Source organism: Arvicanthis niloticus, chromosome 23 (genome assembly GCF_011762505.2).
Source record: "Arvicanthis niloticus isolate mArvNil1 chromosome 23, mArvNil1.pat.X, whole genome shotgun sequence".
NCBI classification, from domain to species: domain Eukaryota; kingdom Metazoa; phylum Chordata; class Mammalia; order Rodentia; family Muridae; genus Arvicanthis; species Arvicanthis niloticus.
The window spans coordinates 5389966-5413446 of NC_133430.1; the positions used below are offsets into that span (position 1 = coordinate 5389966).

The window sequence follows — 23481 nt, forward strand, 5'->3', positions numbered from 1 at the left end:
GTTTTCTTCTTCCTCCTCTATTCTTGTTGTTCATAGATTTGGTCTTTTCACAGCATCCCAGGTTTTCTGGATGTATTGTGCCTAGATTTAACATTTTCTTTGAGTGAAGTAAAAATTTCTCCTACCTTGTCTTCAATGCCCAGGATTCTCTCATGTCTTGTACTTTGTTAGTATGGCTTAACCATGAGAGGGTTTTTTTGTTTCATTTCCAGTTTTACCTCAGTCTGTTTTTCCATGTGTTTTGTTTGTTTTATAATAACACACTAAATTTAATTAGTGCTGCAAATATTTTGTGTGAGTGTGGGGTTGTCTACTAGAGCATAGGAAACACACCAGAAAACACATGCTCAAAGAATGATTTTTTTCATCTCCAAAAACTATACATTGACAGTAGCTCCTCAGTGAAGTACAGGACCTGGATATCATCCACACTATCCAGGGTGGAATTTTGGCTGTTTCGGTCTTGTACAGGTAACCACAGATGTTGTCAATCCACGGTTGTCATGTCCAGAGGCTAGCAGTTCATAGCAATCCTCCCCATCCTCTGGCTCCTACCTGCTTTCTGCTTCCACTTCTACAATGTACCCTGACCTTTGGTAGTGGAAGAAGTTACTGCAGATGTCCTCTTTAGGGTTGAACACTTGGTCTCTTACTCTCAGCACTCTGACCAACAGTGCTTTTCTCCAGTGCTGCTGCACTCTGCAAAAGGAGTCTTCTTTGCCCAAGGATGAGAGCAGTGTCGGTCTATGGGTGTAAATTTAAATACTTGGGAAGAAATTTGGCAGCACAGCCATTTAGCCCAATACAATAGCACATTCCCTAGGGTCGATCATCTCCCCAGCCAGCCTTTTTGACCAGGGTTACATAGAGGCATTACATCCTCCTGTGAAACAAATCTCAAATCCAATCAATAGCAGTTAGTTATACAGTAATAGTCTTGCTACTCTTGCACCATTGTACACATCCCAGCTGGCAGATAAGTATTGTAGCATGAGGGCCTAGCATTGGGTAAAACCATCCATTCCTTTTCCTCTTCCAGCAGACAGTCTAAGAGGCACCAGCCAATACAATGAGAGCTAGCTAGTGGGGAGGGAGATGCTCAGTCAGTTTAAAACTGATGTCTCTATGTCTTTGTCCAAAGTGTGATGTCCTCAGCACTAGGATCTTACCATGTAGTTATAGTGGAGCCTCCCTGGACAAATAACTCATAAGGGTGTCCTATACCTTGTACTTAACCAAGTAACTTATGGCAGTTGTTACATTTGCCACTGCATATGTCCTTGAATCACTTCTGACCAAAGATAAAGAAATGAATATTTCTCCTCCTGATGTTTATCTAGGAGACTCCCTTCTGGAGTGAAAATACCCAGATATTAGTGGCCTCAAGAACATAGAAAACCCCTCTCCTGGGCACAGGCAATCTGAAGTCAAACCTAGAGACAATGCACTCTACCATCAGGAGTACTCCTGTTCTTCCATGCCTTGATATCAGGAGTATTCTGTAGCATAAAGGGGTTTTTTGTGTGTAGTGTGTAAAAGTTTGCTCTTGTGTTATTCGAATGCTGATTTCTCTGCCCTCACATCTTGTTTCAATCTAACATTCAATACCATCATAACGCTTATACCTAAGAGTCCTCCTGTCTCAAGTTTGTGTAAACAGTTCTTACCATTTATTCTTTGCCTTGTCAATAAATGCTGATCACCCAATGGCTGGGCCAGAAATAGAGAATAGGGTGGGACTTCCACCAGCCACGGGAAGAAGAAAGAGAAATTTAGATCAACCACAACAAAGAGGGGTCCAAGAAGGCATCGTGAGAAAAAAACATATGAAGCCAAAAATGCCAGATAATAATCAACAGTAATATGTAAATATCATGGGATCTTGGCTGGGAGGTAGCCAGATTAGCTAATACAATCAATATTGCCCAGGTATTCCAATAGATGGTTATAAATAAATCTTTGTTTATCTATGTGCTTATTGGGAACTCTCAGAGTTCAAGAAATTCAGCTACCAGATTAATTCAGTTTACACTTATAGTAAAAAGTAATTCATTTTACAGTATTCATATTTCAGCTGCCTAGGCCATGCTGGGCTAGGTCCTAGGACAATGCTGCCAGACCCTGGCAGGCACACTATGGCTCAGGGGCCCAAAATTCAGGACCTGAACCTCAGTTAAGTATGACCATTACCCAATGTCTACTGAGCACATTCCAATCATTATGTCTGATATCTCTTGTGCTGTACATCTTTATTTAAAAGTTTAATGATGGAGTAAATATTGTTTCTCTCTCTCTCTCTCTCTCTCTCTCTCTCTCTCTCTCTCTCTCTCTCTCTCTCTCTCTTTCTCCCATCTCTCAACATCTGATCGGGATACCTACAGCTCACCGACTGCTCTAAGCAGCTCTAGCAATAGGCCGACTCTAATTCTTGGGATTAATGTCCAGGATGGACCCCTCCCTAGATGTCCAGTTCTCATCTGAGTTCCAAAATCCAATCTGAGTAGACACACCAAGAACTATATACTCAGGATAAAATCTATTTAAGATAGAACAGGCAGAGAGAGTGTGAGAAGCTGAAATATGTCAGGACAGAGTCTGACAGGGAAAAGGTCAGTTAAGAAAGGGCACCAGAGGGTGGGGTCCCAGGACACTTAACTATGGAGAGAGGCTGCGAGACCAACTCAGCCCTAGCCAGTAGGACCAGCTTTGGCCATCTCATTTTACAAATCCAGTGTCCTCACCTGCCTCCTTTCCGGACACATGTCTGCAAAACTATACTGGTTAATCTTGGTTATCCAGTTGACACATTTGGAAAAATTAAACCTTAAGAAATTACCTTGAATGAGCTTAGCCTGTGAGCATGTCTGTGGGCACATTCCTGACTGAATATTGATATAGAAAAGTCAAGGCCACTGTGGGTGGTACCAATCCTTAAGCAACAGGGCCAAGGCCATATAAGAATCTGGCTGAGTTCTTTGGGTCTGTGAGTTATAGAATGGTTATCCTGTACCTTATGGCTAATGTCCCCTTATAAATAAGTACATATCATCTAGGTCTCTGTTACCTCACTCGTTCTAGTTCCATACATTTGCCTGCAAATATCATGATATCTGTGTTTTTAATAGCTGAGTAGTATTTCATTGTGTAGATGTGCCATATTTTCTTTATCCATTCTTCAGTTGAGGGACATCTAGGTTGATTCCAGTTTCAGAATAAATAAATAAAGCTACTACAAACACAGTTGAGTAACTTTCCTTGTGGTGTAGAGGGTATCTCTTGGGTATATGCCCAGTAGTGGTTATAGCTGGGTATTGGGGTAGAATATTCAAAGTTTTCTGAGAAACAAGCAAATTTATTTACTAAGAGGTTGCACTAGTTTTGCACTCCCACCAGCAATGGAAGAATGTTTCCCCCCTTGCTCCACATCCTCACCAGCATGTGATGTCACTTAAGTTTTTGATCTTAGCCGTTCTGAACAGTGTAAGAAAAAAAATCTCAGAGTTGTTTGAAATTGCATTTCTCTGATGACTAAGGATGTTGAATATCTTAAATGTTTCTTGGCCATCAGATTTTTCTGTTGAGAATTCTCTGTTTCGCTCTGTACCCCATTTTTAATTGGGTTATTCGGTTGGGTCTAATTTCTTGAGTTCTTTGTGTATTTTGGATATTAGTCCTCTGTCAGATGTAGGATTGGTGAAGGTCGTTTCCTTTTCTGTAGGCTGTTGTTTTTTACTATTGGTAGTTTCCTTAGCCTTGCAGAAGCTTTGGCAGTTCCATGAAGTCCCATTTATTAATTGTTGATCTTAGTGCCTGAGCTAAGAAATAAGGAGGGCTAAGGGAGGAAGGAGAAATAAAATAGATATCAGAGGTAAATAGATGGAGGAAACTGTTAGAAGAAGGGGTGAAGAGGGGAATAGGAATGGGGAGCAGGTGTGGGTAGAGCAGGGTCAGAAGAGGGCTGTGAGAAAGAACAGGAATCGGTGGGGCATCTCTGTGACTGGCCTAAAACCTGGACTGTCAAAAGTCAGATTTGACATCTCAGGACTAACCAAGGCTGGCAGTGAAAGTGGGTATGGTGTTGGCAATTGGGTTCATACTGATAGCAGCTGATGGAGACCTTACTGACAGGGACAGAGTGGGGAGGATTTACGGAGGCGATTAACATCATTACTACCAATGGAAACAAACTTAATTATCTGAGACTGGCAAAAATGCCCAGCAAGAAACTCTGAACTCTTTTAACTCTTAAATATGTATACATATAGACAAACATAAATACATCTATGGATATGTGTATATATACATATATACAAATACATATATACTTATATATATTCATGTGCATATGTGCATATACATGTATACATTTGTACATATATACATATGTACATTTGGTGGATGGAGCAGAGCTCCAACAGCCACACTTTTGTTTTCTTCTCTCTCTGGTAATTTTATACCTTCTCAGGCAAAAGTTCTTTAGAAAATTACCTCAAAGATAAATGTTACACAAAAGGGGAGTTACAGAAGGATGTCAATAGTAAGTTCAAAGCAGTGTTTCATTCTCTAAGCTCATTATAAGTTCACAGCAACAGTTTCACATGCCTTGCTTTATTATGGTGCACACCTGTGGCCTTATCTCTTTGATTCTGACCTGGAATGAATGTTTTTCCTTTATCACAAATATTCCCCAAGCCTGTTTCTCTCTTAATGCAATTTATGAAACCTCCTTGTATTCCTTATTATGCAAGCCTTTAATTACTATTCTATGAGGAGGGGGGCATAATCTCTTCTTGATTTTAATTTTAATACATATTTCTGGCGAAATAACTAAGACCATCTTTTAAAAATTTTTCCTAAAATTATTTGAATCAAATCAGGAATTCTATAAATTCATTTATTTATCTAAACAGCATTAATTCATTGAAGTTCATCTTCATGTTGATCTGCAGGAAATTTGCCCAAATAGGGTGGGCTGATACCCAACAATCAATTAGGCTACATAATAATGGCAGGAAAGGGCATATCAGCAGCAAGGGTCAATCTTGAGGGGAAGTCTCTGGGGCCGTGCCTTTCCAAAGTGCACCATCACAGCTATGCTAAACAGTAGGTCATCTCCAGGAAACTCACTTGCTTGCCATAGCCTTTCCTAGATGCCTTCTGTCATGGGATGGGGGAGGCTCCTGGGAGTCTATGGGGGTGAACCTATCTGAGGCTTCTAAAAGCAGAATAGATGCAAACTGATGTGGCCACCTCCTGTAGCCAGGAAGGACTTCCAGTAGAGGGATAAGGACACCAACCTAGCATGAAACTTGTGACCCAAAATTTGTTCTGCCTACAAGATGTACAGGGATAAAGATGGAGCAGAGATTGGGGGAATGGCCAACCAATGACTGGCCCAATTTGAGACCCATCCCCATGAGAGCCAACCCCTGACGCTATTAATGATACTCTGCTATGCTTGCAGACAGAAACCTAGCAAAACAGTCTCCTGAGAAGCTTCATCCAGAAATGGATGGAAACAAATGCAGAGACCCACAGCAAACATCAAGCAGAGCTATGGGGGTTGTGTCAAAGAGTGGGGAATGGATTGATCAAGCTGGGGGTGGTCAATGACACCACAAGAAGATCAACAGAGTCAACTAACCTGGACCAATGGGAGCTTACCAACCATGTAGGGGGCTGGACTTAGGCTTCCTACACACTTGTAGCAGATGTGTAGCTTGGTCTTCATGTGGATTTTCCTAACAATTGGAGTAGGAGCTGTCTCTGACTCTGTTGCCTGCCATTGGGTCCCCTTCCCCTGCCTGGGCTGCCTTGTTTGGCCTAGTAGGAAAGGATTTGCTTAGTCCTGCTGTGACTTGATGTCCCTAGGCAGGCTGATACCAAGGGGGGCTCACATCTCTGAGGAGAAGGGCAAGGGGTAATGGAGGGAGGGACTTATGAGGCTGGGACTGGGAGGAGAAGAGGGAGGCAAGCTGCAACTGGAATCTGGAATGATGTTAAGTGAATAAATGAATACATGGATACATAGATAGATGATAGATAGATAGATAGATAGATAGATTAGATAGATAGATAGATAGGTATATGGGTAGATAGAAGCTGAGCAAGCCAGAGGGAGCAAGCCATATAAGCGGCATTCCTCCATGACTTTTTCCTTCAGCTCCTGCCTATGTTTCTGCCTTGACTTCCCTCAGTGATTGATTGCAAGTTAAAGGTAAATAAACCCCTTCTTCTCCAAGTTGCTTTTGGTCCTGATATTTATCACAGCAAGAAAAATAAAACTAGAACAGACACATATATTTTTCCCTGGCCCATGCCCAACATAGGCAGAAATGATCTCCAGACTAGACCATGGGTACTATGAAGAGCCACACAGAGAGAGAGAGATGTGGAAGTGTAGATAGTAGACTGGTCCAAGTTGCTCTGCATAGCTGGGGAGCTAGAGGAGAAGCCAAAGCTTCCTCTGGGAGGTCAGATCCTGCCACACTGTATCCAACAAGGCATACTGCATCACAGGAAAGGATTAAGACCCAGGAAGACAGTAGTAGCTAACCAGATCTCTATAGTGAGTGAGGAAGAAGGTTTTGTAAGGACCCAGACTGTGGTCTGGGAAGGTAGTTGCCATGCCCTGTCAGTAAACTGAGGTACTACAGCAGGGGCAGGTGTTCCCTAGAAAACCTGAGACAGCTCTACTCCTCCTTCTCTCATGAGACCACCTAATTTAGACCTGAGAGAACAGAGACTCTGGGAATAGATGGGGCCTGAGGATCTAAGATCCAGAACTCATTTACAGAGCAGGATCCCAGCCAAGAGACCAAGGAAGGCTGACTCTCTCCTGTTCCCTACACCTAGAGCTCCAAAACAGTATAGGGAAGGAGCCTCCAGACATCCAAGCATCCCCATCCTGTTCATTCCATCTTCCCATGTCCCCGGGTCTCCAAGCCACAGACACCACCTTTCCTATTCACCCATCTTTCTGAGTCCCTAGGTCCCCAGGCCATAGTCACCTCCCCTCCTGCTCACCCTACCCCATCTATGCCCCCTAGATGGTTACTTACCAGAGCCTTTTATCTAGCCTGAGGCTACAAGCATCTATACCCCCTAAACACCTACTGCTGACCTATAGTGCCCAGCTCTGAACCAACTCACATAAGTAAATACAGACCCCCTCTGTCTTGGGATGGCCCCCTGGGTCAGGAGGAGACCACTTCCAAAGAACCTTCTCTTGGAGCACTCAACTCCACCTCTGTACCACACAGAACATAGCTGAGACCCCTTGCTGATAATCAGAGCTCTGGAAGTGGCCAAGAGGGGACACATCCACCTTGGACATAGGAGACACAGCACCAGAGATGCTGCCCCATCGTGACAGTAGAGTGACACTTTAGACTTTAATTTGAGTCACTTTCGTGCTATAGAGGTGGGATCAGAACACAAAGAGCAATCTGGGTGCCTGACAGGCACTCAAGTACACTATAGAGGTACCTATGGTGGATAAAGTACCTCCATGGCTGCCCAGGGAGGGGCACTTTCCACCCCCACCATCACAGACCTTTCTTTATAGTTGATAAACAACTCAGATACAAGTGAATGACAGATGGACCTCCATCTGCTCTTATTTTATAAAGAAGAAAAGCCCTCACAGGCTCCAGAACTTCAGTGATTGTTTTGGAGAAAAAATCATTGGTCCCTGACTCAAGAGATGACTGGCAGTTTAGGGGATATCCACACTCTGTGGCTAGTGTGAGGTTTAAGACTCAGAGTCCCTGTGGTCTGTGACTGGTGCAGGTTTTGACTAAGCAGAGCACCACAGTGCTAACTGGGACCACAGTGAATCGTGGCTCAACAAAAACCTTCTGTTTGGAGCTTTCCAGGGGCAGGTCTGAGAGAGGCTTGAGAAAGCTGGGAAAAGAAAGAGAAGATCTGAGAGAAAAGGTAGCTTTCTGGGAGGCAGGAGATGGTGCAGAGGAGAATGAGTTACTGTGGACAGATCTTGGATGGGGAAAGGATGAGCAAACACAGGCATCAGAAGGGTGGGTGCAGTGTCCTGCCAAGGACTACAAGAGGATCCCAGGCCAGAGCTGGCAGGTGGGCTTTTACTCAGAGTACAGGGTAGGTACAGCTTCCTCTCTCCTTTCCTTGCTCCTTCTCCTGTTTCCTTCTTCTCTTCTCTCTTTACAGGGTCTCACTATGCTGGCCAAGGCAAGCCTGAAAGATACCATCCTACAGGTGTGCCAAATCCAGCTGAGTTAAGGTGCAGACCTCTCCAAACATCTGAGTTTCTGAGACTTGGACCCCGCTGGGGACTCCAAGGGACTTTGGGCTGGGTTTCAATGGCCCTGGATGGAGGGCTACTTCACTGTGTTTATAATTACTCCAATGGCTGGGGTTAGGGAACTCAGGTCACCGTCTCCTCAGGTGAGTCCTGCATCTGGGGACTGTGGGGTTCAGATGGCCAAGGCAAGAGAGAGTTTTAGTATAGGAACAAAGGCAGAACAGAGACTGTGCTACTGGTACTTTGATGTCTGGGGCCAGGGAACCACAGTCACCGTCTCCTCAGGTAAGTGCTCCTCTGTTGGCTCCTACCTTCTCTGAATGGCAACCAACCAAGCCTCTGGGGTTCCTACATAATCGGTGTCCACTCCAGATGGAGTCAGGTTTTTGTTTGGCCAGCAGCAGGGACCATGTCCCTGTGCAATGCTTTTGCTATCTGGGGCACAGGAACCCAGCTCATTGTCTCCTCAGGTAAGCTGGCTTTCTTTCTGTACCTTCCATTCTGAAAGGGGGAAAGATATTTCCAGATCTCCCATGTTGGGCCATCTGCCTCACTCTGCATCTGCAAGGATGGGATCTTTGCTCCCAGGAAAAGAGGCAGGCTGAGGCTGCCTGTGGGACAGTGACAATCATAGAAAATAGGCTTTTATGTTGTTAGCCTGCATGGGTAGATGTAGGGGTTTTTGTATACCCACTAAAGGGGTCTATGACATTGTGACTACTTTGATGTTTGGGGCCAAGGGACCCTGGTCACCGTCTCCTCAGGTGAGTCCTTACAACCTCTCTCTTCTATTCAGCTTAGACAAATTTTACTGCATTTGTTGGAGGAAATGTGTTTATCTGAATTTCAGGTCATTAAAGACTAGGGATACCTTGGGAGTCAGGAAGGATCTTTGGGGGGCCCTGGCTGACACAGACAGACATCCTCAGCTCCCAGACTTTATGATCAGAGATTTATAGGGAGCCTGGCCACCATTGTGCTAGGTCCCTCTCTTCTATGTTCTCTTTGTTCCTCACTGGGCTCTATCTGAGATAATCCTGGAGCCCTAGCCAAGGACTACTTATTGTCGGGAGTCTTATCATGGTTGTCACAAGGTGACAACTGGTTTGAGTACTGGGGCCAAGGGACTCTGGTCACTGTCTCTTCAGGTGAGTCTTAACTTCTCCCATTCTAAATGCATTTGGGGGGAATTCTGAGCATTCAGGACCAAGACTCCCTGCAAATGGGAACCAAAATTTGACCCCTTTGTCCCAAAGCTGAGACACGGGTCTGGGTCAGGAATCTCTACCTGCTGGTCTGTGGTGAACTAAAGTGTGATGAAGGGTCTGCCGGAGCTGAAGCTTGAAGTCTGGGCAGACTTCTGTCCAGGATCTATCAGACTCTTGTGAGAATTAGGGGCTAACAGTTTATGGTGGCAATTCAAGGTCAGTGACCATCTGGTTTCTCAGAGGTGAGGCTGGGATATAGGTTACCTTAAAGACTAATGAGGGGCCCAGGGGCCTTTCTGCCCAGGCAGGGAACAGAATGTGGAACAATGACTTGAATGGTTGATTCTTGTGTGACACCAGGAGTCGGCATGGTGTCTGAGTTGCCCAGGGGTGATTCTAGTCAGATTCTGAGGTTTTTGTGGGGTATGGAGGAAAAATCTACTATTGTGATTACTATGCTATGGACGTCTGGGGTCCAGGGACCTCAGTCATCGTCTCCTCAGGTAAGAATGGCCTCTCCAGGTCTTTATTTTTAACCTTTGCCTGTGGAGTTTTCTGAGCACTGCAGACTAATCCTGCAGATTTGTTCCTGAGGGAGCTGGCTGGGAGAGAGGGGAACCAAAGTGTCCAGGGATCTCAGAGCCGTGGGGATAGATATTTCCACACCTTTGAAAAACTAAGAATCTGTGTGATGGTGTTGGCGGAGTCCCTGGATGATGGGGCAGGGATTTTGGAGCCTCATTCAAGGGAGATACTAAAAAGATCCCGTGGCTGGAGGGATAGTTTGGGCTGTGGTTGGAGATTTTCAGTTTTTAGAGTAACAGTGTTAGCTGAGAAATGTACTTCAGGACCGCCTCTGTGACAGCATTTGTACAGTATCCGATGCACAGGGACAAAGAGTGGAGTGGGACACCTTCTTTAGATTTGTGAGGAATGTTCCACACTAGGTTATTTAAAACGTCATTTGTTGGAAAGACACCTGTCTTAGTGAATGGGTCAAGGAGGGAAGGTCTAGTCTCAGTCTCAAAAGGGTGGCTACTATCCAGAGGAGTCTGGTGGAGCCTGCAAAAGTCCAGCTTTCAAAGGAACACAGAAGTATGTGTATGGAATATTAGGAGATGTTGTTTTCACCTTTTAGAGGATGTTGTTTTTACCTTTTAGAAGATATTGTTTTTACCTTTAAGGTGGTTCCTAAGGAAAAAAATAGTTAGAATACTGTGACTTTAAAATGTGAGAGAGTTTTCAAGTGTTCATTTTTTTAAAATGTCCAAAATTCTTGTCACTCTGAAGTCAGGCTAAATTGATATTACAGAAAGTTTAACCAAGGAGTGGGAATGAGGCTCTTTTTCATGCTCTATTCAGAACTGACTTTTGACTATAATAAATTAAGTTTAAAATATTTTTAAATGAATTGAGCAATGTTGAGCTGGAGTCAAGATGGCCGATCAGACACCTGCAGCAGCTGGCAGGAAGCAGGTCATGTGGCAAGGCTATTTGGGGAAGGGAAAATAAAACCACTAGGTAAACTTCTAGCTGTGGTTTGAAGAAGTGGTTTTGAAATGCTCTGTCCAGCCCCACAGAACTGAAAGTCCAGGCTGAGCAAAACAACACCTGGGTAATTTGCATTTCTAAAATAAGCTGAGGACTCAGCCGAAACTGGAAAGGTCCTCTTTTGACTTAGAGAGTTCAATCTTTTAATTTTAGCTTGAGATGTTCTAGTTTTCCCCAAACTTAAGCTTATCAACTTCTAAAATGTATTCATTTTCAAAATTAGATTATGTAAGAAATTGAAGGACTTTAATGTCTTTAGTTTCTAATACATTTAGAAAACTTTTTCAAGTTACTTTATTATTCTTCCCTCTGACTATTGGTCTCCGTTCAGTTCTTTTTTCAATACCCAAAGCATTTACAGTGACTTTGTTCATGTTTTTTTTTTAAGTTACTTGTTTTGCTTTACTATTAAGACTTTGACATTCTGGTCAAAATGGCTTCATAAATCTTTTTCAAGACCTCACATTTTGAGTATTTATTTTAGGAGAAAGTCTTTTTTTTTTTTTTTTAATGAATGCAACTATCTAGACTTATTTCACTTGAACATTCTGGTTGATGTTCGAGAGGACACTCAAGTCAGTCAGTGCAGTGAAGGAGGGCTTCTAAGCCAGTCCGCAGAGACATGCTCTGTGTGAACTCCCTCTGGCCCTGCTTCTTGTTGGAGAACTGGCCAAAGGCCTGAGACCAGGCTGCTGTTGGGCAGGCCTGGACTTTGGCTCTCCCAGTACTACCCAGACCTGGGAATGTATGGTTGTGGCTTCTGCCACCCATCCACCTGGCTGTTCATGGACCAGCCAGTCTTGATGGCTTTAAAGGAACGATTCCACACAAAGACTCTGGACCTCCCCGAAACCAGGCATCCCAAACGGTAAGCCAGAGGCAGCCACAGCTGTGGCCGCCGCTCTTAAAGCTTGTAATTGTTTCTGCTTAAGAGGGATTGAGTCTTCAGTCACTGCTTTAGAGGGAGAAAGAGATATTTGTGCATCTTTGAGTACCACTGTCTGGGCCACTCACATTCAACTTTCCTTAAAACTTGCAAAAGAAAAATGTTGCCTGTTAACTATTAATTACAGGGATCATGGTACTTTGAGGAAATCTTAGAAAAAGTGTATGCAATTGTCTGGAATTATTTCAGTTAAGAGCATTAGTTGAGGTACTGGCGTTGTCTCTACTTCAGTGGTTTTGAATTTTGAATCTATTCTGTCTCTTCTTAAGCAGCAAATACATATAAAATGAATGCCTCAGTGATTTTTAACGGTGGTTTTAGTCTAGAAGGAATTTAAATTGGAAGCTGATTCAGAATCAGTGAGGAGGGACCCAGGCTAAGAAGGCAGTCCTGGGATTCTGGAAGAAACGATGTTTTTAGTTTTTATAGAAAACAGGACTGCATTCTTGATCTACAACTCAAGATGGTCTAATGAATTTATAGTTGCCAGTAAATAGACTTCCTGGTTGTTAAAGAATGGTATCAAAAGACAGTGCTTGGCCCCGAGGGTGTAAGAGGACAGGGGCTGGGGTGTGGATACGCAGAAGGAAGGCCACCACTGGACAGAACTGAGAAAGAATGGAGACCTGAAGCTGAGGCCACAGGAAAAATAAAAAATAAAAACACAGACAGAGAAGGCCAGACTCAAAAAAGCTTGCTGGGCAAAATTCATTTGAGAGCTCCAGTAAACCAGACTCTAGTAAGCACAGCTGAGCTGAGATGGGTGAGCTTCTGAGCTCTTCTAAATGCGCTAAGCCAAGGTGAATATTCCGAGGTAAGCAAAGCTAGGCTTGAGCCAAAATGAGGTAGACTGCAGTGAGCTGGAATGAGCTGCGCCGCCGGCTAAACTAAACTAGGCTGGCTTAACCAAGATGAGCCAAAGTGGAATGGACTGCATTGATCTAGGCTGAATAGAGCTAAACTCTACTGCCTACATGGGACTGTTCTGGGCTGGGATGAGCTGGGGTGGCCTCAGCTATGCTGAGCTGAGGTGGGGTGAGCTGTGTTGGGGTGAGCTGAGCTGAGCTGGGCTGGGCTAGGGTGGCCTGGGCTGGGGTGAGCTGTGTTGAACTGAGCTGAGCTGGGGTGAGCTGTGTTGGGGTGAGCTGAGCTGAGCTGCTGTGAGCTGAGCTGGGGTGAGCTGGGCTGGGGTGAACTGGGCTAGGGTGAGCTGAGCTGGTCTGGGGTGAGCTGGGCTGGGGTGAGCTGGGGTGAGCTGAGCTGGTCTGGGGTGAGCTGGGGTGAGCTGAGCTGGAGTGAGCTGGGCTGGGGTGAGCTGGGCTGGGGTGAGCTGAGCTGGGCTGGGGTGAGCTGGGCTAGGGTGAGCTGAGCTGGGCTGAGGTGAGCTGGGCTGGGGTGAGCTGGGGTGAGCTGAGCTGGGCTGGGGTGAGCTGGGCTGGGGTGAACTGGGCTAGGGTGAGCTGAGCTGAGCTGGGGTGAGCTGTGTTGGGGTGAGCTGAGCTGAGCTGCTGTGAGCTGAGCTGGGGTGAGCTGGGCTGGGGTGAACTGGGCTAGGGTGAGCTGAGCTGGGCTGGGGTGAGCTGGGCTAGGGTGAGCTGGTCTGGGGTGAGCTGGGGTGAGCTGAGCTGGGCTGGGGTGAGCTGGGCTAGGGTGAGCTGAGCTGGGCTGGGGTGAGCTGGTCTGGGGTGAGCTGGGGTGAGCTGAGCTGGAGTGAGCTGAGCTGGGGTGAGCTGGTCTGGGGTCAGCTGAGATGAGCTAGAATGAGCTGGGCTGGGGTTAGCTAAGCTGGTGTGAGCTGGGATGATCTGGTGTGAGCTAAGCTGGGGTGAGCTGGGATGATCTGGTGTGAGCTAAGCTGGGGTGAGCTGAGCTGAGCTGGGGTCAGCTGAGCTGGGGTCAGCTGAGCTGAGCTGAGCTGAACTGAGCTGAGCTGGGGTGAGCTGAGCTGGGGTGAGCTGAGCTGAGCTGGTCTGGGGTGAGCTGGTCTGGGGTGAGCTGAGCTGGGGTGAGCTGGGCTGGGGTGAGCTGGGCTGGGGTGAGCTGAGCTGAGCTGGGCTGGGGTGAGCTGAGCTGGGGTGAGCTGAGCTGGGGTGAGCTGAACTGAGCTGAGCTGGGCTGGGGTGAGCTGGGCTGGGTGAGCTGGGGTGAGCCTGAGCTGGGGTGAGCTGAGCTGGGGTGAGCTGAGCTGGGGTGAGCTGGGCTGGGGTGAGCCTGAGCTGGGGTGAGCTGAGCTGGGGTGAGCTGGGGTGAGCTGAGCTCGGGTGAGCTGGGGTGAGCTGAGCTGGGGTGAGCTGAGCTGGGGTGAGCTGAGCTGGAGTGAGCTGGGCTGGGGTGAGCTGAGCTGGGGTGAGCTGGGCTGGGGTGAGCTGAGCTGAGCTGAGCTGGGGTGAGCTGGGGTGAGCTGGGCTGGGGTGAACTGAGCTGGGGTGAACTGAGCTGGGGTGAGCTGAGCTGGGGTGAGCTGAACTGAGCTGAGCTGGGCTGGGGTGAGCTGGGCTGGGGTGAGCTGGGCTGGGGTGAGCTGAGCTGGGGTGAGCTGGGCTGGGGTGAGCCTGAGCTGGGGTGAGCTGGACTGGGGTGAGCTGAGCTGGGGTGAGCTGAGCTGGGGTGAGCTGGGCTGGGGTGAGCCTGGGCTGAGGTGAGCCTGAGCTGGGGTGAGCTGAGCTGGGGTGAGCTGGACTGAGCTGAGCTGGGGTGAGCTGGGGTGAGCTGAGCTGGGGTGAGCTGGTCTGGGGTGAGCTGGGGTGAGCTGAGCTGGGCTGGGGTGAGCTGGGGTGAGCTGAGCTTGGGTGAGCTGGGCTGGGGTGAGCCTGAGCTGGGTGAGCAGAGTTGGGGTGAGCTGAGCTGAGCTGGGCTGGGGTGAGCTGGGGTGAGCTGAGCTGGGGTGAGCTGAGCTGGGGTGAGCTGAACTGAGCTGAGCTGGGGTGAGCTGAGCTGGGGTGAGCTGAGCTGGGGTGAGCTGAGCTGGGGTGAGCTGAGCTGGGGTGAGCTGGGCTGGGGTGAGCTGAGCTGGGTTGAGCTGAGCTGGGTGAGTTGAGCTGGAGTGAGCTGAGCTGGAGTGAGCTGAGCTGGAGTGAACTGAGCTGGAGTGAGCTGAGCTGGAGTGAGCTGAGCTGGAGTGAGCTGAGCTGGGGTGAGCTAGGGTCAGCTGAGCTGAGGTGAGCTAGAGTGAGCTGAGCTGGGGTGAGCTGGGCTGGGGTGAGCTGGGCTGGGGTGAGCTGGGCTGGGGTGAGCTGAGCTGAGGTGAGCTGGGCTGGGGTGAGCTGGGCTGAGGTGAGCTAGAGTGAGCTGGGCTGGGGTGAGCTAAGCTGATGTGAGCTGAGCTGGGGTGAGCTGGGCTGGGGTGAGCTGGGCTGGGGTGAGCTGAGCTGGGGTGAGCTGGGCTGGGGTGAGCCTGAACTGGGGTGAGCTGGACTGGGGTGAGCTGGGGTGAGCTGAGCTGGGGTGTGCTGAGCTGGGGTGAGCTGGACTGGGGTGAGCTGGGGTGAGCTGAGCTGGGGTGAGCTGGGGTGAGCTGAGCTGGGGTGAGCTGGGCTGGGGTGAGCTGGGCTGGCGTGAGCCTGAGCTGGGTGAGCTGAGCTGGGGTGAGCTGAGCTGAGCTGAGCTGGGCTGGGGTGAGCTGGTCTGAGGTGAGCTAGAGTGAGCTGGGCTGGGGTGAGCTGAGCTGGGGTGAGCTGGGCTGGGGTGAGCTGGGCTGGGGTGAGCTGAGCTGGGATGAGCTGAGCTGGGGTGAGCTGAGCTGGGGTGAGCTGGGCTGGGGTGAGCTGAGCTGGGGTAAACTAAGTTTGGGTGAGCCTGGGCTGGGGTGAGCTGGGCTGGGGTGAGCTGAGCTGGAGTGAGCTGAGCTGGGGTGTGCTGGGCTGGGGTGAGCTGGGCTGGGGTGAGCTGATCTGGAGTGAGCTGAGCTGGGGTGAGCTGGGCTGGGGTGAGCTAGGGTCAGCTAAGCTGAGGTGAGCTAGAGTGAGCTGGGCTGGGATGAGCTAAACTGGTGTAAGCTGAGCTGGGGTGAGCTGAGCTGGGGTGAGCTGTGCTAAGCTGAGTTGGGTTATCTGAGCAGGAATGAGCTGAACTGGAAGGATCTGAGCTGGGGTCGGGGAACTGGGGTGAGTTGAGCTGGCTGAGCAGAGCTTGATGAATTAGGCTAAGTGAGTTGGGGTCAGCTGAGCTGAGCTGTACTCCAGTGAGCTGGGATGAGGTGATCTTGGATAAGCTGTACTCCAGTGAGCTGGGATGAGGTGGGCTGGGATGAGATCAGCTGAAGTGGGCTAGCTGACATGGATCATGTGAGGATGAGCTAGTGTGAGCTGGGCCAGCTGATGAGCTAAGCTTGAACGAGCGGGCCTGAGCTGAACTCACGAGCGACACTGAGCTGGGCTGGATGATCTGAACTGAACTGGCCTAGCTGATGGGATGAGCTAGGTTGAACTGGGTTCAGATGAGTTAGGCTGGGCAGGGCTTGGTTGAGGTGATTTGGGGTGACCTGGGATCAGCTGGGTTTGGATGAGCTGCCATGAACTGGGCTGAGATGGCCTGGGAGAACATGAATTGAGCTGAACTTAGTTCAGCTGGGATAGGATAAACTGGGTTGAGCTAAGAGTGAACTGCCTGAGTTGTGCTAAACTGAGCTGGGATAAACTGGGGATTACCAGGATTGAGATGAGCCGGGCTGAACTGTGCTGAGCGGGACTGGTTGGACTTGGATGCGTTGGGCTGGCCTGCTGCTGGGCTGGCATAGCTGAGTTGAACTTAGATGAGGAAGGATGAGCTGGGCTGAGCAAGGCTAGCCTGCTTGAGCTAAGATGAACTATCCTAGCCTGAGCTAGACCAGACTGGGCTGACTTGGCCTAAACTGAGTTAAAATCAACGGGGAGTGTACAGGGGTAGAGGATAAACTGAGTTAAGCTAGCTGAGCTAACCTGAGATAAGATATGGAGACCTGAGCTGAGCCAGAAAGAGGTGTGCTGGCTAACCTTAACTGGGCTGAAATAATTTAACTAGCCTGAGATGGGCAGGTCTGAGATTGAGTGAGCCCAACTGGAATGAACTGACAGTTTCACCAATCCTGGACCAGTTAGGCTAGGACCTTCTTTTGGACAGACCGCGTGCTACGGTGGAGTTTCAAGATGATGCCATAAGAGTTCCCCCCCCCCCTCATCATAACCCACCTTCCTCCTACCCTACACCTGTCTGGTGTGTAAATCCAAGCTTTGTGTGCTGATAGAGAAGCCTGCCCCACCCCACCCCCGCCACCGCCTACCTGTTGCTTTGGAATGAGAACAGCTCTCTCAACCAATGTCTCAGAGGGAAGCAAAGCAGGGCAGGCCCAAGGTTATTTGAGAAGCCAGGATCTAGGCCTGTCCCTGAGAGCACGTGATCATGCCCCTGGAGCTGGCTGATGATGGCTGAAGGGCCAGATCCATCTACTCTAGAGGCATCTCTCCCTGTCTGTGAAGGCTTCCAAGGTCATGTTCCTGTGGCTAGAAGGTAGCTCCATAGCCCTGCTGCAGCTTTGTCTCATAGACCAGGTTCACCTGCTATCATATCTAGCCCTGCCTGCCTTGAGAGCAGCAGCACAGAGACAGCAGAGTGTAGCGAGATCTCCTGACCGTCAGGAGGCAAGAGGATGGATTCTTACCCCTCCATTTCTCTTTTATTCCTCTCTGGTCCTCAGAGAGTCCGTCCTCCCCAACTGTCTTCCCCCTCGTCTCCTGCGAGAGCCCCCTGTCTGATGAGAATTTGGTGGCCATGGGCTGCCTGGCCCAGGACTTCCTGCCCAGCTCCATCTCCTTCTCCTGGAACTACCAGAACAACACTCAAGTCAAACAGGGTGTCAGAACCTTCCCAACACTGAGGACTGGGCAAAAGTACGCAGCCACCTCACAGGTGCTGCTGTCTCCCAAGAATGTCCTCGAAGGTTCAGATGAATACCTGATATGCAAAATCCACCATGGCAACAAAAACCAAGATCTGCACGTGTCTATTCCAGGTAAGAACCAACCCCTCCTAGCGGGGGCCACGGGCCCAGGCATGGTCCAGAGGGAGAGGGGAGTGGGGCTTAGGCCAAGCTGAGCTCACACCTTGACCTTTCCTTCCAGTTGTCACAGAGATGACCCCCAACATAAGTGTATTCATTCCACCACGCGATGCCTTCTCGGGCCCTGCACCACGAAAGTCCAAACTCATCTGTGAGGCCACCAACTTCAGTCCCAAACAGATCACAGTATCCTGGCTTCAGGATGGGAGGCTTGTCAAATCTGGCTTCACCACAGATCCAGTGACTGTGGAGGACAAAGGATCCAGACCCCAAACCTACAAGGTCATAAGTACACTGACCATCTCTGAAAGCGACTGGCTGAACCTGAGTGTGTACACCTGCCGTGTGGATCACAGGGGTCTCACCTTCTGGAAGAATGTGTCCTCAACGTGTGCTGCCAGTGAGTGGCCTGTGCTAAGTCCAGTGCCTAGCCCTCCCAGATTAGGGAAGCCCTCCTACAATTATGGCCAATGCCACCCAGACATGGTCATTTGTTCCTTGAGCCTTGGCTCCCCAGAATGGCCAAGGGCAAGGATGAGCAGTAGGCAGCAGGCGGGTGAGAGTTGGCTGGAGGGACCAGCATCTTCCCTTAAGCAGGTTTTGGGGGTGGAGACTAAGCTTTTTTTCACAACTTGACATGTTACAACCTGACACAGTGTTCTCTTGGCTGCAGGTCCTTCCACAGACATTCTAGTCTTTCCCATCCCCCCCTCCTTTGCCGACATCTTTCTCACCAAGTCTGCTAAGCTGTCCTGTCTGGTCACAAACCTGGCAACCTATGACACCCTGAATATCTCCTGGGCTTCCGAAAGTGGTAAACCACTGGAAACCAAGACTAAAATCATGGAAAGCCACCCCAATGGTACCTTCAGTGCTGTGGGTGTGGCTAGTGTTTGTGTAGAAGACTGGGATAGCAGGGAGGAGTTCATATGCACTGTGACTCACAGGGACCTGCCTTCACCACAGAAGAAAGTCATCTCAAAACCCAATGGTAGGTATTCCTCCTTTTCTTTCCCTCTAGTTCCAGAGCCCTTCCTGTACCTCACAGGGAGGTCAGGTCCCCTTCCACCCTATACTCACTACTGTCTTCACTTACAGAGGTGGCCAAACATCCACCTGCTGTGTACGTGCTGCCACCAGCCCGTGAGCAACTGATCCTGAGGGAGTCGGCCACAGTCACCTGCCTGGTGAAGGGCTTCTCTCCAGCAGACATCTTTGTGCAGTGGCTTCAGAGAGGGCAACCCTTGCCCCCAGAGAAGTACGTGACCAGTGCTCCGATGCCAGAGCCTGGGGTCCCAGGCTTCTTTTTCACTCACAGCATCTTGACTGTGACAGAAGAGGAATGGAACTCCGGAGAAACCTACAGCTGTGTTGTAGGCCACGAGGCTCTGCCACACACGGTGACCGAGAAGACCGTGGACAAGTCCACTGGTAAACCCACACTGTACAACGTATCCCTGATCATGTCTGACACAGGTGGCACCTGCTATTGACCATGCTAGCGCTCACCCAGGCGGGCCCTGGGGTGTCCAGTTGCTCTGTGTATGCAAACTAACCATGTCAGAGTGAGATGTTGCATTTTATAAAAATTAGAAATAAAAAAAAAATCCATTCAAAGGTCGCTGGTTTTGATTGTACAATGCTCGTGCCTGCTAGGGCAACTGTTGTGTTATGCTTGCTCTGCACACACCCCGCATACTTGCCTCCACCTTGGCCAGTCCTCTGCCTTGCCAGTTACCTCCTTGTGTGTGAACTCAGAAAGGCTTACAACAGACAGAGTGTGAACACGCCATCCCTCCAGCTATTTATAGATATATGGCTGAGAGCTTGCCTACCCTGGTGCAGGCAGCATTCAGGCACATGAATAGACACACATGCGTTTATACGTTGATACAGAGGTGCACATGTGTCGACACGTGCACAAATGTGTATTCATGGACACACAGACAAAGGTACACACATATGCACATGAGTTCATGCACACATGTATGCATGGATACTTACAAATGCCTTCAGAGACAAACAGGCATAGACACACAACCACACACAGAAGCAGATACCAACATGCATGGTCATGTGTACGCAGAAACAGACTATAGGCAAGTACAGACAAATGAACTACATAGACGCAAAGATATGCCTACACACACATGTACAGAAACATCTTGGCATGTATACACTAACACATAGACAGGCATGGCACAGAGATACACCTGAACTCTGACCAGGGCCATAATCTCCAGAGCTCAGGGCTCAGAGAGCCCACACTAGGCTGGGTCACTGACTCCTCAGGAGCCCACTCTATGATTAGGGGAGATAGCTCCAGGAACAAAGTATGTCTTTCTGTCTCAATACCATGGGGCAGGAGATGCTCCACTAAACACTCATGATAGTAAGTTAGCCTTGGCTGTGTCTCCATTAATAGAACACATCAGAAGACCAACGTGAGGGTGCCTAACCCACTCACACCTACCCTGATCTCCAGTCCAGAATGCAGAAGACAATGCAATTATCCAAAAGAAGCTGAGAAACACATACACACACATGCACACATGCACACATACACACACACACACACACACACACACACACACACACACACACACACACACTAGCAAGGGGTCTCTGTAAGGAGTCACCACCCAATAACACTGCCTCTTTGGGCTCATATCCTGGACATTCTTCATATCCATTTGGGGCCTGGGCTTTAGATATCCCCAAGGGCTCATCTTTACAGGAGTCAGAGATCCCAATAAATGCCCTGGTCCCACAGCCTCCCTCAGGTAACTGTCTATCTCTTGGTACCAAGACCCAACATTGCTGGCAGGGGTAGGACAAGCAACACACAGGAACTCTGATCAAAGAGAGTCATGAGATGCCTGGGTCCTTCAGGAAGTAAGGAGGGACAGCCTCTGGTATCCCTGCTCTTATTCCCAAAGCCCAGGAGATAGGGAAACATGCTCTAAATTCTAGGTCTAAACAGCCCCGATGGTACCACCTGCTCAGAGAAAGTCCAGAGCACACCAATATCATTATGCCAGAGTTCCTGAGTCTTCCTTTACCCATGTCCATATGTTGCATCTGTCTTGCTTGCTCTGCTGCCCCAGGCTCCTGAGACAAGGCTCCAAGTTAGTGTGTCCTCCAGCTTGGCCTGTGCTGGGCCTCTGTCTAGCTTGAGCTATTAGGGGGACCAGTCAATACTCGCTAAGATTCTCCAGAACCAACAGGACACCCGCAACCCTCAGGCAAATACTCAATCATCCCAAGGCTTGGCTTGACCCTCCCTCTGTGTGTCCCTTCACAGAGGGGGAGGTGAATGCTGAGGAGGAAGGCTTTGAGAACCTATGGACCACCGCCTCTACCTTCATCGTCCTCTTCCTCCTGAGCCTCTTCTACAGCACCACTGTCACGCTGTTCAAGGTAGTGTGGTTGTGGGGCTGAGGACACAGGACAGGGACAGGGAGTCACCAGTCCTCACTGCCTCTACCTCTACTCCCTACCAGTGGACAGCAATTCACACTGTCTCTGTCATCTGCAGGTGAAATGACTCAGCATGGAAGGACATCAGAGACCAAGAGACCCTCCCTCAGGGACACTACCTCTGGGCCTGGGGTACCTGCCTGTGTGACTCATAAACTTATCCCCACATCTTCCCTGTGTTGCCCTCCCTCCAGCTTTGATCTCTGAGATGGGCTTCTTTCTAGACTGACCAAAGACTTTTTGTCAACTTGTGCAACCTGAAGCAATGTCTGGACCACAGACAGCTGTGCTGTATACAAACATCACCTGGAAATAAATACTTTATCTTGTGAACCCACTTTATTGTGAAAGAATTTGTTCTGTTTTCAAACCTTTCCTGTGGTGTTGACATCCCAAAGATTATCTGAATAGAGCTTGGGAACTGGAAATGGAGCAGTCTGATGGTGCTCAAGGGAGAAAGAGGGAAAGGAGGTATGGAAGAAGGAAGAGAGACAGACAGACAGACAGACAGACAGACAGACAGACAGACAGAGACAGAGCTCTGACAGCAAGGTAAAATACAGGCAGCCAATGGGTAGCACTCTGGTTTATCCACCCTGATGAAAGAAGGGAAGTAGGGCAGAGAAAATTCCAGGCCTGATCTCCCAAAAGCAACGGAATCTGAAAACTAGCCTCTAGCCTTAGGTCTCCGCTCTGTACCGCAGCCCACCATCTTGGGCTGGTGTTGCTTCTAGCTAGTGCAATACTTTGGGTCTTATCCCAAACCTTTGTGATATGTGGATTATACCTTGGGGGAGTTGGCTGAGATCTCTAGGATGTTTGTATCCCTCCTGCAACATGACAAGCCCTAGGGGTCAGTCAATAACTCAAGGACTACAGGTCTCAAACTCGGTTTATAACAACTGCTGTATGACTGTATGAAGAAGCGGGTTAAAGTCGCTGTAGTCACTGAGAAAGAGAGATAAAGGCCTGCTCACAGAGCAAGAATGGAAAGGACAGAGAGGCGGGTCATGGACTTCAGTTCAGAGAAGGAAGCCCAGCAAATACAAGGTGTGGGCCATGCTGGGTACTCCCTTGCTCATCATGTGAACAGCTAGTGGAGCCCATAGACATGGGAAGTCCAGGTTAGCTGGCTACATTGAGAGGACAACCTGGGAGCAAAGCACAAGAGAAACCATCAGACCGTGGGGGAAAACTGTGTAGATGCCAGGGTCCTAAAGAGAGGCTTTAAATAAGTGCGTGGGGTAGCACCTTGGTGATGGTCCCTTTCTGAGTTGGGATTCTAGTGAGTAGCTGCAGGATGCAGAGAGCAGCAAGCATCTATTGGGAAACCACTGGAGAGATGATAGGGCCCATCACCAAACCCTGGATATATTTTAGGCATTCACCTCAATACCCTACTTCTCATATCAGCATCTGTTTTAGTTCCCCTGGGCTGCTGGGGCAAAGTGCCACACGTGGCATTTTGAGCAACAGAAGTCTGTTCTTTCCCATTTCTAGAGGCCAGAAGTCTGGGCTACAGCAAGCTGGTGTCCTCTGTGCCTCAGGGAGAATGTGTCACCAACTTCTAGCTCTGAAGCCATAGCATTTGACCAATCCTTGTCTCCTGGTACCAACACTCCAGTCACTGTATGTCCTTTGTACCTACTTCCATGTTTCAAGAACCCAGTCCTACTGGGTTTGATGCCCACTCTGATTCAACACGAGTTCATCTCCACTGGATTCCACCCACCATGACCTCAGAGCTAGAAGTCTGTGACACATTCTCCCTGAGGCACAGGAGGACACCAGCCTGCTGTAGCCCACACTCCTGGCCTCTATAACTGGGAAAGAACAGAGTCCTTTGCTCAAACTGCCATGTGTGGCACTTTGCCCCAGCAACCCAAGGGAACTAACATAGATGTTGGTACATGAAGTAGGGTGCAGAATTGATTCTGGAATTGGTTGATGCACCCTGACATCCACACATGGACGTTGGTATTCT

The 23481-nt window shown here is 48.9% G+C and overlaps 3 gene segments (V, D, J or C); all 3 read left to right on the forward strand.

Annotated features, from left to right (window-relative positions):
* LOC143436697 (Ig gamma-2C chain C region-like) overlaps positions 1–23481 on the forward strand; it is an 891501-nt gene that overhangs the window by 812434 nt on the left and 55586 nt on the right. Inside the window, 1 exon segment of the C gene segment in view lies at positions 9384–9426. Within this exon segment, the coding sequence occupies positions 9384–9426 (43 nt within the window).
* LOC143436698 (immunoglobulin heavy constant mu-like) lies at positions 8511–21834 on the forward strand. The segment is given in 7 exon segments: positions 8511–8563; positions 17655–17969; positions 18079–18417; positions 18691–19008; positions 19116–19448; positions 21322–21437; positions 21556–21834. Coding segments are annotated over 6 exon segments (1356 nt in total).
* The window catches only part of LOC143436699 (Ig gamma-1 chain C region secreted form-like), a 122096-nt gene continuing 107374 nt past the window's right edge, over positions 8760–23481 (forward strand). The window contains exon 1 of the C gene segment in view: positions 8760–9042.